This window comes from Protopterus annectens, chromosome 10.part0 (assembly GCF_019279795.1).
Source record: "Protopterus annectens isolate FY-2018-M chromosome 10.part0, PAN1.0, whole genome shotgun sequence".
NCBI classification, from domain to species: Eukaryota; Metazoa; Chordata; order Ceratodontiformes; family Protopteridae; genus Protopterus; species Protopterus annectens.
The window spans coordinates 635071128-635086005 of NC_056744.1; the positions used below are offsets into that span (position 1 = coordinate 635071128).

The 14878-nt window shown below is 38.0% G+C and overlaps 1 protein-coding gene across 2 annotated transcripts in view; it reads right to left on the minus strand.

Annotated features, from left to right (window-relative positions):
• The window catches only part of GLIS1 (GLIS family zinc finger 1), a 1802806-nt gene that overhangs the window by 254499 nt on the left and 1533429 nt on the right, over positions 1-14878 (minus strand). For both annotated transcript variants that reach the window (XM_044085458.1, XM_044085459.1), the window contains one exon: positions 4339-4495. In XM_044085458.1, the coding sequence (XP_043941393.1) occupies positions 4339-4495 (157 nt within the window). The remainder of the gene's footprint in view (positions 1-4338; positions 4496-14878) is intronic.

A 14878-nucleotide genomic window follows, 5' to 3' on the forward strand; every position in this document is an offset into this window, starting at 1 on the left:
CACACACACAGACACACACAGACACACACACACACACACACACACACACACACACACACACACACACACACACACACACACACACACACACTTTACACAGATTACTGGGAAGTGAGCTTATGATGTTCTGTGTATGTAGTTGCCACTGCTACATGAGTGCAATAGTAACAAAACTGCTGTCATAGTCACCTGTGGCCCATAACTGCAGCATCCTTAATCAGTCTTGATGAAGAACATGGCAGGACACTGTAAGACTGTGACATCAAGTCACACAGAATAAAGGCAAACAGAGATGGAGGTGAAAAATAATAAGGAAGAATAGGTTATGAGCACAATGCCAGTCAGTATGTTTCTAAAGTGCACTGTTCATTCTTGCACGCTTTGCTAACAACATTGGGTCACACTACATGAAGAAACAAGAAACAATATCTATAGGGCACTGTGTGTGTGGTACTCATACAGCAGCATACACAATATTTCACATTATGAATTCACAATATGGATGTGCCTCCATCAGCACCATAAGTGAGTCTGCTCAGTAGCCCCCAAATAATGGCAAATGAATGACAAGTCACAAGCTTTTGAGAAACATCTTCCTTTATTCCTCTAACTCAAGTCTTGAACAATTTCGTCTCCTTCGCTCTACCTTTCTATCTGGGCATATAGGTTGCAGTGTTGAGTGACCTCTAAAGAAACATACATCCTCTCAGACTGCTTTAATTAGCCAGTATTTTAATGCCACACAATACTTTTTGGCAATGCTTTACTGCTGTCCATCAGTGTAGGCCAAATTCATGCAAAATAAGACTGTACATTAACATCATGCTGCTGAATGACATTACACTTGTACAATAGCTTTATGTATAGACCTTATATCTTTTTATGGAGATTGTGGATGGATGAATGGCTAGATGGATGGAAATCATGCCAATCCCAGATGTATGTATGCTTCCTCTTGGTACCATGATGATTTTATAGAGTATACACTCGATGAAGTAGTACTGAGACAAAAAGTACCCCTTTCCATATATCCTACATTAGCACAAAGAACAGGTTTATGTCATGTGATCGGGTTTTTGGAAACTCAAATTCATATGATCAAGACCATATATTTAAGTTTCTGAAAACTCAAACAAAAGAAAACAACAAAAAATCTATGTTTTTGCAGGGGTCAAGCCCCCCCCCCCCGCAACCTCCAGCTCCCCCTGCTAATTATATATAAAATTATATATACCAACTCTGAGATCACAGTACAGTGGGGAAAAGGGTAAATTTCCTGATACACACTGTACAATAATGTCAATACAAATTCTTGGACTTTTCAGAGTCTGTATTGTTGCTGCTATTAAATTCTAATTTTAATTAAGCTTGTTGAATGTAATTTATTGCATAAAACATTCTGCTAATATTCGCTGGGTTAGTACAGATTGTTTTTATACTATTATAAATATTTTGTGCTGCTATGTCAATGATCTTTTACTACTTAATTTATCCAAGGAGCAACAACTGAATCCCTAGTGGAAGTACACCCATAATCAAAAAAGGATTAAATGACACTTTTAACAGATAATCTAACAGATAAACTGCTAGTAATGTGAGATTCTGATTTATAATCCAAATCATTAACACTTCCTTATGCTTGTGACTACAGGAAACAACTGCTAACTGAACAAATGAATTAAAACCATACTTAGCCTGACAAAGGATATGGAAATGATTTTGATTAAAGACACATAAATATCTGGATTCATTATTTAAAATGTCACTAGTGGAATGAGTTCACTCAGTTTTACTGAAAGCCATTAAAACTCAGAGAAGAACAGAAAAAAGAAAGTTACTGCATGCCTCCGGAAAACCAGATGATTGAAACATTATTTCCATTCATAAAAAACTTAGACGTAAAACTATTTTTGCTTTCTTAAAGATGCACTCAAAAACATATTTGTCCAAAAACCTTACGCTCAGTATCGCATTGTACATATTCTTATCCCTCAGGTTATTTCTATTTCAAATTAGGCTTCAGGCTTATACATGAATTTAGGCTTTAAGTAAAGTAATCCAGTAGTCTCTGATTTTTTTAATATTTTCTATCACCATTCCTTACATTATACTTTATACATTTTATTTCCTTAAATTTAAATTATGTTTTTCCATCATTTCTAAGACCTGATTAGCCAGTGCATTCTGAACATTCTATCACCTAATTTCTGAAATACGCGGCTTCCACAAATATGTAAATGCAGTTTTCAACCTGTCTTATAAAGTATTTTATTGTTTAGCACATGTGATAAGAGGTCACTATTCTTTCAGCGAGAGTCAGATGAAGTTTTAACCTTGCTGAATTAGAGATTTTCTTCAGGTGTTCTGTCTATTAAACTTATTATTGTATTTTTCCCCAACTGTATTTAGATCTGCAAATTTAATTTGCATCAGCACTGACTTGACTTCTTTAACATCTAAATAACATTTTTGTTTGTTCACATTTTGGGGATGGTGGTATTTATGTATTATTAATTGTCAGAGGAGAGGGTATTAAGCACTGTAGGTTGTCAAGCTAATTCTATTTGCCTCCAACTGGCCAGACTGCCCCACACCTTACTATTTTGTATTTATTTTTCTTGTATCCTGCTTTAGATCAATAGTAACTGATGTGTTCATCCTTAGCCATAATTAAAGTGGGAGCAGTAATACTATGCTAGGGTGAAAGCTAATTGGAACTGGAGAATTCTATAAATCTTCTCTGGGAATTGTGTGTCTGTGCATGTGTGTGCGTGTGTGTGTGTGTGTGTGTGTGTGTGTGTGTGTGTGTGTGTGTGTGTGTGTGTGTGTGTGTGTGTGTGCGCGTGTGTGTAGCTGTGTAAATAATAATTGGTTTGAACGGTAGTTCCCATGGGTAAGAGGCATTGGAACACACTGATGTTTATACAGAGACTGGTGAGAAAGAGGGCAGTGATGCAAGGCTGAGATTTAGTTTGCTAAGTAAGCAGTGTGTAGTCCTAGTCTGGGTGCGGTTGCTGAAGGCCCATGCCTAGGGCAACAGTGCATATTTCCTGTATTGTACTAATGTCAAACTGCATTTGATTAACTGGCTAGAGAATCAGATCTGCATGCACTTTTTTTTTACTTTAACTTCTTGGGTACCAGTGCTGTGACTTGAGAGACTACGGCCCTGGTAGCCATCAGACTTACTTGGTGCAGTGCAGCAGACCCAAGGAAAATAGCCCTTGTTCCCTCATACATCCAGCATAATGTTTGTTTGGCAGTGGTGAGATTCAAACCTCATCAGTGCAGTCAGGTCACTAGAAGTATATTATAATATTAGTGGTGTTCCACACCCTCTACTATCTACCCATCTCCAGTGACATGTACCACAATCCTGAAACACTTGCATTCATTAGTTTAGTTGCATCTGAAAGTATTGATTGACTGAATCAGAATTACATGACCAGGTAAGAAAGATGGCAGTTAAAATACCTTTACAGATAATACATTTTTGGTATTTTCCATTCTTCTGACTAAAACATAGAAATTTTTGGAACATACCTGCATTCAGGATTATTTGTGCAGGTGTAGTGTTTGGAATGATTCTGTCATAGAACTTTATCATGCATATGAACCCAGAATTTGGGGAACTGCTATAATTTCCTGAGGTATGCAATTGGATACATTAGTTCCTACAAAATAAACTCTGTTAAGGTGGTAGTACAAACATACCCCTCAACCTCTTAAGGCAAGAATTCTGGACAAAACCAAAAGTAATAGGGACAGAGGTCCCAAAATAGGGACAGTTTTAAATATTGCTCTTACAAATGTTGAATGTTGATAGAATAACAGGATTTGCATTAACATACATTTTCTGAAGGGTATGACATCTGGAACTCAGATGTCTGTAATTATTTTGTTGCTTCAGTCCTCAATAATTTGCAAGAAACAAAAATACGATGCAAATATCTGAACATTCTGTGAATATCTGGACATTTGAGATGAATACAAAGGTTAATACTGTTAGATCAAATTGCTTAGCTGTTTAGTTCAGTTTTCACTTGAAGTGTATTGATATGGAGTCTGTACACCCTCTCCCTATCAGTGTGGAATTTAAGGTACTCTAGCTTCTTCCTACTTCTCAAAGATATGATAGTGTTAAACTCTAAATTGAACAAAAAAGGTGATGCTGGAAAATACACTCCACAAGCCGTCTCAATTATGTGATACTAAAAAAAAAAAAAGTAAGGAGATAAGTAGTTCTAGAACATGTTAGCAAAACAAGACACTTGTGCAAAACTAAGGATTTCTGTCAAATGTGCTGTAATTCATGGTGTGTACATTCGTAATACATACCCTTCTCTGGCATTTTCCAGAACAGACAATGGTGATAAATGATGTTGTGGGCTAGCAAGGTTCCCTTCATGCTGGTTATGCCTAGATACATCGTGAGTGGGTGGTACAATCCCCATTGTCGGGCTATTCTGAGTGGCACCAGAGCCAGTGTATATGCCTAAAAGGCAAACAAAATCAGTTTTGCAAATAAAATGAGGCAGCCACTGGAGAATGTCAGTCTTGTAATTTTCTTACACTTCAACCACAGTGGATGCTTGACATGGTACAAAGTCTTTTTTATGATGGAAACATACAAATGCCTTTTATATGTACAACAAATTAAAAACACATGACAAATTTTCATCAGTTTGTTAATCTGGTTATCAGAACTAATTTGCATTTTTTTTCTAACCAGAAGTATTTTTTTCTTATTACAATATGTTAGCAAATAAGCTATGAGAAAACAAAATGGCTGACTATAACATAGTCACAGAAATGTAAAACACAAATAATACTTTGGTAACTAGCTCTATAATGTAAAGCTCTGTCCAAAGATAACTGAAGCCCATTATAATTCTTAAATTGCAAAAATATGTTAAAAGATAGAAAAATAATAATAACTGTACATGTGTAGACTAAATAAGTTCTATAGCTGTTATAATTAAGCCAGTTATACATGGACAATGTTTGCTGAAAAAAATAAAGAGGTGAGATGAAAACCACTACATTTTTCAAGACTAAAAGTAAGCCTATCTTTTTGTTGCTACTCTGTCAGTCAAATAACCATCAGAAATGCCTGTATCTGTAAAGTATTTTACCAAAATGTGATATGAACTGTAAGTCTGATATTAAATTATTTCTGAAGTTGTCACAGTACACGATACACAACTTATGATAAATGTTATAGCATGTAACACAATTCACTAATACACATTCCTGCAGTTTGCTGAGGGCCCTTTAACTAAGATACACAAGTGAAGAGCAAATGCAGAGCACCTACATTTTATTGACTCCCACAGCAAACAGTGGCATGTCATTCTCATATGTGCAATTACATGTAGCTATATTGAAAATACTTGTTCTACTCAGTACACAGCTTATGCAGGATATACTATAGTGGGCTGCTTTGCTTTTGTAATTAAATGTTAGACCAACAGGTATACCGCTGTAATTTTTTCAATATATATATATATATATATATATATATATATATATATATATATATGGGTCCCCTTGACTTGATCGACACGCCAAAACACCGACGCTCAGAAGACCGACTCCAGAAGACCGACGAGACAGATGATCGACAAGGTGAAATACCGACAGCCGAAACACCGACATGGGCAACGTGTGAACGTGACTCGGTAAGTGTGCGATAGTGAGGGATTTAGCATTAGGGAGCGGACAGGTAAGTGTGAGATAGTGAGGGATTTAGGGTTAGGGTGTGGGAAAGGTGAGTGTGTGGTAGTGTCGGACTTAGGGTAAGGTAAGTGTGCGATAGTGACGGAGTTTAGGTTTACGGGCGGGTTAAGTGAGTTAGGTTTAGGGTGCGGGTAGGGTAAGTGTGCGATAGTGACGGACTTTAGGTTTAGTGGCGGGTTAAGTGAGTTAGGGTTAGGGTGCGGGTAGGGTAAGTGTGCGATAGTGACGGACTTTAGGTTTAGTGGCGGGTTAAGTGAGTTAGGGTTAGGGTGCGGGTAGGGTAAGTGTGCGGTAGTGTCGGACCTTAGGGTTAGGGTTTGGGTTACGGTTAGTGCATGTATAGTTGTGTGTAATGTGTAGTTTACGTTTTGTGTGTCGGTGTTTTGGGTGTCGGTGTTATGGTGTTTGGTTTTGTGCGTTTTCGGTCTTTTGGTGTCGGTGTTTTGGGTGTCGGCTTTGTGGCGTGCCGGTGTTGTGATAGGGATCCATATATATATATATATATATATATATATATATAAACACACACACACACACACACACACACACACACACACACACACACACACACACACACACACACACACACACTCCATAAATAAATGACCAAACTGGAAGCTGTGGACACGATTAACTTTACAACTAGTATAGTTTAATTTTTCTTTTTCATATCAATGCATATTGCAGTGTATCTGGCTAAGATCATCTATGTCTCTATATACAGAATATTTGTTACTGTGAGTACTGAAATGGGTCTACTACTCAGGGTAAGAATATTAATGAATGAACAAATTAATGAATAAATCAGTAGAGACAGCAGTGATGGTTGGCAAAACTCTCTTTCCACAGGGCCTTCATATAGTGGCCAAAACTTTTTCCATCCCCAAAGTATGTTTTTAGGTAACGCAGTCCCTTCCATCTGCCATCCTAGTCAGATAAAATCAATATAATATAAAGAAAGTGAACTCAATGTTAGAAGCCTAAATAAGAAATTACAGTTCTTACAAACCTTTCTGACCTTATAAAATATTAATATCCACATCTTTCCTGAAATTAATGTTGTTCTGGTGCAACAACAACATACCCTTCCTAGCATTATTCAGTGACTAAACTCATTCACACCCAACTGTAGGAATGGTACAGATAATGGTGTGTCTATGTCCTATGAAATCCTATAGCATTAGGACATATACAGCAAGGCAATCACCTTCAGCTCCTTCGCATTCTAGCTGCTGTTAAAAACATCCGCTACCATATCCTAGCCACCTCCAGAATGCACAGTCCATAAGGCATACTTAAACAAACTAGACTCTCTTTTATAGAACGTAAGACTCTTCTTGATGACTTCAACTATCTGGTCACTACCACAACAAATAGGCATAATGCTAACTATCTTTCATCAGTGCAAACGCTCTGCATCAGAATGTGCACTCCCCAACTAGGGGCTCAAATATACTGGACCTAGTTCTTACAAATATAGCTCCCTTATGCTCTATACAGTAATATGATCCAAGCATTATTCAATAATATTTACCATGAGGACCAACCAAGCTCAACTTGCATGCAACCCTACAGTCTTTAGAGATATTTTAAAGGCATATCTACTACAGTTAGCTGATGATCTGATACAATTTAAGAACCCCCATCCCACAGAGGACACCATAGCAAACACCACTGCATTTACAGACAGTTGCTATTCAAATTTAATGCATGCATAGACATATCATTCCTTATTTAACAAAAATGCAATGTTAAATTTAGGAATAACCCCTGTAGTGGAACCCTAGTATAAACAAACTATATTACAGAAGAAAAAAAATATATTTATGCCGTGAGAAATAAATTAAATATTTCAAAATCCAGATGTGAACCTCAGAGGCTAAACAAAGAAATGAAAATGACTCCCTTAGTAAAGGAAAACTATAAAGTTTTTCTCAGCTATGTTATAATCCTAAGGAACAATACCCAATTGATAAATAACTGTTGCTCAGTCCCTGGCAGCATAGCAAACATACTAGCTAATAATTTAGGTCAGACTATACCCCTTTATCCTCCCAAACTTCCCCCCACATGCCCTTTTATCTGCTTCCACTCCAGAAATCACCTCAGATCAGATCCTAAGAACACTGTTCAAAGTCAAGAAAACTAGTTCTCTGGGCACAAAAATGTTCTTGGCCACATTGTTATCAGTACGAAGACAGTCTCACCATCTCCCTACTAAATCTGTTCAACGTCATCCTTGAAACTGGCTTTGTGTTGGAGCACAGCTAACAGTGGCTCTACCACTGAACTGGACAACTACAAACCATGAGCCTTTCCAGCCTTATTTGTAAAGTAATGCACCACACTATTATGAAACTCATAAACAAGATATTGTAAACTTACAATCCCTGGAGTCAGACTAATCTGGCTTTGTAAAAGAAAGATCCCGCCTAGTGAAATTAAAAGATTTTTTGATAAAGTCACTGAGGCATTGGATGGGGCAAATCAGAAAACACTGCTTACCATAATATTGAAAAAGGCATCAGTACCATTCTATACTCTGGCATCAAAACACATATCAAAATGAATGTACACACTTATGAAACCCACTGGATAACACACTGTCTCACTGACAGAAGTCAGTATATCAGTATTGGGAACCTGATTTTGCTTTTAGAGTACCCAGGCTCAGTGCTAGGGCTACTTCTATTTCGTATTTAGTTCTCTGAGGTTAAAGCCAATATTAAAGATGTGTGGCTAACCAGGTTTGCAGATAGCTGCAAATGTGGAGCTATCATCAGCTCTTCATAGGAGTCTCTAATCCAATATGACTTAACAGGTATAAAATATTGGTGCCAGGACCACAGGCTAAAGATAAATAAAAAAAGATATAGAACTTTGTCCTTTCAGAAACACAAGCTCTCATTCATACACCATCAAAGTGACCTGGGCATGTTTGTAGACAAAGAACTCTCCTTTCACTACCATTTATCTAATGTTTGTCAGAAAGTACTTCTACCTAGCTCAGCTGATCATCATATTTTCTAGGTCCACAAAGTTATTATTCATGTCTACTCCATTCCCATTAGGTCCATAATAGAATATAATACACCCTTTGGTATGCATGTGTCCAAACGTTTTACCCAAATGGGAAAAAATCATTGTGCAGCAATGCAGATGAGTTCATCTCCTTCCCATCAACACTGCTGAAGCAGCAGGTTGCCATGGAATGGTTCTGTGCCATAGCCAATCCCTCCCCCATGTCTTTGGTACAATAGACTACATCCATGTAGCAATCAAGACATCTTCTTGAGATGCTGCAGGGTGCAGCACAAGCACACATTGTTAGTGGCTACAACAACTCTAATGCAGATGAGGTCACCCAAGGTGACAGCTTATGGTGCCATTTTGCCTGGCTCTGTCATGGCAGGAAACTTCAGCCTTGTGATGTTGTACCACAGATCTTGTGATGATACACTGTGCAGGACAGGAAACAATAGGGGTCTGTGCAGTGGCATGTGATGTGTGACATGATGAGTCAGGTGGAATTTAACTGTGGCAACCCACAATAGCTGTACATGCATGTTTCAGTACAGGCACCACTAAAGATGTACGAGTGCCATGGGTAGTGACCACAAGAGGAGGGGTCCCTCTGCCACATTGTGGCATTCTGATCATATGGAGTAGAGCATTTATCACCAAGTAGTTGTAGAACACAGTTCAATAACAGTTAAGACCAGATGCTTTACACATCTTATAAGTGATGCCACAGTATCTCAAAGTTCCGTCAGTGCTGACATGACCTCACCATGCCTGTGCTCCTGACTACACAACATATGGATGTGGTGTGCCAAATGATCAGGTGCATGAGCAAGTCCATATAATTCTATGCCATGATGCTGCTGTAATGGTCATGTGTTTGTAACAGCAGGTGTACACTTTCAGACATGCATCCACACACTGGCACCACCTGAGCACCTTCTGTCTTATGGACACTACTTTTCTCACCATCTCTGTCATGAGCATCTGAGGACAGTTGCCTTGTGTCTTCTGCTGACCAGTAGCTGATGCTTCTCTACCAGCAGACTGGCTGGGTTCACTATCCTCCCTTTTGGAGGAAATACCTTGTGGCACATGACTATTGCCATAGGAGTAGGACAAAGTAAACATAAGTGCAATATCCTGTTTGTCATTGCCTATGCTGTTTTTTTGTACCACATCACAGCTTCTATAAAGATCCGTGAACAAGTTCAGGGAGGATGTGTGAATTGGATGAGTTGTAATCGCAGAAATAAAAAGACAACCACACATTAAACAAGTGCATGTGAGAAGATTTATGTCAAAATACCTTAAGCAGGATACAGCATTTCTGTTTCCTAGCAATGTAATCTCTTACATATCTGGCTGTCATGACAGAGGCTGTGCAGCATGTGATGGTCCTGTAACATAGAATATCATGTGAGTTGGAAGGTATCACAGGAATGATACAGGTATAATAATATGACTGAGAGAGTCACACTTACCTGGCATCTCATCCTTATGGAATTCAACATGAGTCCTAATAGTGAGGTGCAGTGTGGAAGACATAATGTAAGACTGCTGCTAATGTGTGACACATATGACCACATTTGTATGTTACTTAGCTGAATATGTTCCACATATACCCCTACAGTGTACAGCAAATTAAGGCAACATATACCTGGTTGTCTTGTCTGTGGTTGTACAGCAAGTGATGGTCTTGTAAATGGGATCTGTTAACTTTCAGGCAGCACAGGAATGGTAAAGTTATAATGATATGACAGATGACATCCTCAGCATACACCACACAAGTACTATTGGTGTGGTTTGCTCTCTGCTGTTAATGTGTCTGACATTTCCTAAGTGCAATGCAATAGCAGCTTAATAAATGGCATACCATGGGGTATAGGCAGGCCAGAAACAATTCTATAATCTAGAATGCATCAACTATGGCACAAGTAGTGATATGATGCCCAAAACAATTGACTTTTAGTGGGTGGAACAATGGCAGGCCCACTGGTGGCAGCACAGTGGTGTCTATACTGGCTTACACAGTTTGCCATGCAGATGACCATGCTGCTGCACCATTGATGACATTCTCTTTAAGTCCTATTAAAACCACCCACAGCACTGAGCATTCAGGCAACGTCATGCCACATCCACTTTCTCCAGACCTTATCACCATCACTATCACATTTCATGCACATCAGGGACAGATGGTACTGCTGTGTCAGTTGTACTAATATGTGACACTTACACAATGTATGTACACTTATTCTGCACTCCTGTATGCATGCACCAGTGTGATGTGTTTCCCTATAGATTGCTATGTACAGAATTCATGGCACTGAAACATGCTGCACTATGCCACAGATTTATGTTTTCTTCACATGACAGCATCTTTATATCCCATAGACTGCATTTGGTTTGTGGTACTGTGATGTTCCTTCAGAACTGCACACATAATCATCATATTTGTGTACAATACAGTGCATATTGTTTCATAACAGATTCACATGTCTCACACATTCATAGCACAGTCGCCTAAGAGCATGTCATGCTGCGTGTGGTGTAGAGGTGTATTAGTCACCATTATAATGCTACATTTTCTTTCCAACATGCATTTTGAAATTTCTCTTCCTACACATGTGCAGGGTTGTTGTATCACATACATGCAACCATGAAATCTGTTTCCATGGGTTTGCATGACTGTGCATATAACTATATAACAACATTGATTTTAATTTATGTACATGGACCTGCATTTATGCATATTTGCTATTGTTGTAAATTACTGTGAGTTGTGTATCCTTTACCCACAAATGTGCCTTGCATGTAGTGGAACACCCATTTCACATACAGTAACCACAGACTGTGGCATATATGCCAGTATTTATCTACTTCAGATCAGTACTTTTTCCATGTGATGTTACTGTACACATTGAAACCTGGATGTGTGGATACAGATGCAGACATCCCATTAAATGCAGTCCTTGTGCTCTGTACATATGGTCCATAATTAGTATTGTGCATTTGGTATTCTGTACACAACCAGTCCCATTCCAACAGGCACATCACTGCATTCACATATGACACAAGTAGGTGTGACATGTGTCCATTCTTGTATAATGTGTTACTGTAAAATTACTTTGCTGTAGCATCACCTTAAGTTTCCATAGGCAATACATGATACAGGTGTATATTGCTTGTGTGTATGTTATGCAAATGGAACATGTGACATTGTTTGTCTTGTATGTAATACAAGTGTGCTGTACATGTAGTGGCATGACTGCCATCCACAAATAGTATGTCTAAGCTGCAGAAGAGAGTCATCAATGCCTAAACACATGACACTTCAGGCATATGAAATGACAGAACACCACATGCCATCTGTAGACAGTAATTATGCCCACTGCCTGTACAGCACACTTCTGCACATGTATCATTACTGATATGTTAGAGTTACTTTTACCAGCATAACATGCAATGGCTTCTATTATGGTAGAGTATACAACATGGTGGTTTTGATACCTGTACATCACTATTGTGAAGTGAGAGCACGAACGAAACCAAAAACCAAATAAACGAGAAGAGCACAGACTGGCTGAAGAATAAATCGCTTTACTTCGAATAAATAAATAAAATAGCACAAGCAAAAGCTGGTATCCAAAAAGTAAGTTAAGCGCTTTCGTTTGGCAGTTGCCAAACTTTTTCAAACAACCAAAAACATCACTTCCTGTTGCTTAAATACTCCAATTTAGTGATGTAATAATTGCTGGAACTGCGGAACCTTAAAGATACAGTATTTCCTAAATAATGTAACAATATAAACGATTATGTTTCACGTGCTGATTGATTGTAACAGTTTATTTATAAATGTTATGGTTACTTGTTATTGTTACATTATTTAAGAAATACTGTATCTTTAAGGTTCCGCAGTTCCAGCAATTATTACATCACTAAATTGGAGTATTTAAGCAACAGGAAGTGATGTTTTTGGTTGTTTGAAAAAGTTTGGCAACTGCCAAACGAAAGCGCTTACCTTACTTTTTGGATACCAGCTTTTGCTTGTGCTATTTTATTTATTTATTCGAAGTAAAGCGATTTATTCTTCGGCCAGTCTGTGCTCTTCTCGTTTATTTGACTATTGTGAAGTGCCTGATCTGACATTAGCACACATATGTAAAGTGGTATAGGGGCAAATTATTTAAAACATACATAATTTCCATGGTATTCTTCTAGGTAGATGCTGTATAGTCTTACTACATTGTTTATAAACATTTACTAATCTGCCTAACCTGCAAATCTGTTACCATAACAAACTGCAGCTTTGTGATAACTGCTGTAATAATAGTAACAACACAGCAGTAAACAGGAAAGCAAGAGTGCAAAAATATAAGCAGTCCACAAACAAAACATTGGTTAGAAACACACAGACAACATGTGCAACCCACACTAGTCAGAGAAGCCATGAGGTACAGTAATCTTTCATCATGTGCTGTTGTCTCTCATGCATAATCTTCTTCAGTTGGCCGAGGCACAGATATATGCCTTAAAGTTGAGCACTTCGGATTAGATCTGCACAAACATTGTGACATTTGTGCTATATTGGCTTTCATCCTGGACATACCTAAATCATTCTTTTACTTAGGGGGATACAATTAAACAAACAAAGTTTATAGAAGCCCAAGAAATCCCAGAGGCAAAATACTCTACACATTAATATTGTGGCTGCTTTGAAACTCTGCCTCAGCATTTGTAAATAAAATAAAAATGGCATGAAATGGATACAATGTGCAATGCCCTTTGCAGAGTAAGTGGTGGTAATGAATTTGCCTCAAAAAAGATCTGTATTGACTGTACAATGTATAGGAGCTGCATATTACCTTTCAGCTGACGGAACACATTTAAGTACGACTCAAAGTTTCTCTCTTATTTAGGCAATTGATCATGCTTTGTGGAATAATTAGATTGGAGGTGCCCTTTAAGGGCAATTATAAGCATGTGGATCTATTTAACACAAAAAAATAAGACAAACTGGAAATGAATGTGAAATTCCTAAACAAAGAGGATAATGTTTAGCTAGCCATGCACAACATGGTTCTGTTTTCACTGGCATTTAAGGTACTGGCATAAAAAGTCTTAAGATTCAGGCTTAGAATATCATACTACCTTCTTAGTAAAACAGGCAAATAAGTTCTTAGCTGTATGTATGTGTGTGTGTGTGTGTGTGTGTGTGTGTGTGTGTGTGTGTGTGTGTGTGTGTATGAAGTATGAGTCTGTATTTCAATTTAAGTATGCTATTATGTTTACACATCAAAACTCAAAGTGTTATTGTAACCTAAAGCAAAAAAAATGCCAATTACTTTGTCCAACACTTGTTGCAAAAGTTAAAAGAACATATTTGATAATGAAGATATATTGGATTATAAGGTGATCATTAGAACATATAAGTCATACTGTCTCACCTTTACTAGGAGAAGAACAAAAATAAAATGGCTAAAAAAGCTACCATATTTAGCAACCTTCTGTGCTGTGTTTGGAATTTACTGTGATACCCTAATGTGTGTGTGTGTGTGTGTGTGTGTGTGTGTGTGTGTGTGTGTGTGTGTGTGTGTGTGTGTGTGTGTGTGTGTGTGTGTTTGTGTGTGTGTGTGTGTGTGTGTGTGTGTGTGTGTGTGTGCCTGTGTTCCTGTGTATGTGTGTGTGTGTGTGTGTGTGTGTGCCTGTGTATTTGCGTGTGCGTGTGTGTGTGTGCCTGCGTGTTTGTGTGTGTGTGTGTGTGTATGTGTGTGTGTGTGTGTGTGTGTGTGTGTGTGTGTGTGTGTGTGTGTGTGTGTGCGTATGTTTGCATGTGTGTCTGTGTGTTTGAAGGTCAGATAGATTATACAGAAAGACAGACACAAAAAGACATTAAATAACATACAGACATATATAAACTACATGTAGAGACTGTTTAAAAGGCATTGTAGAAACATAGTATAGTTCCCAGAGCAACTCATTTTATATCAGAACTGTTGCTTTTTCTTCTTCAGTTCTGTGTCTAGTGTGCAAACTTTTAAAAAGGAGGTATTGCTTTTGCATTTTTAATGAGATACCAGATGGAATAATTTGAATCATCACTGTGAAATTGCTCTGA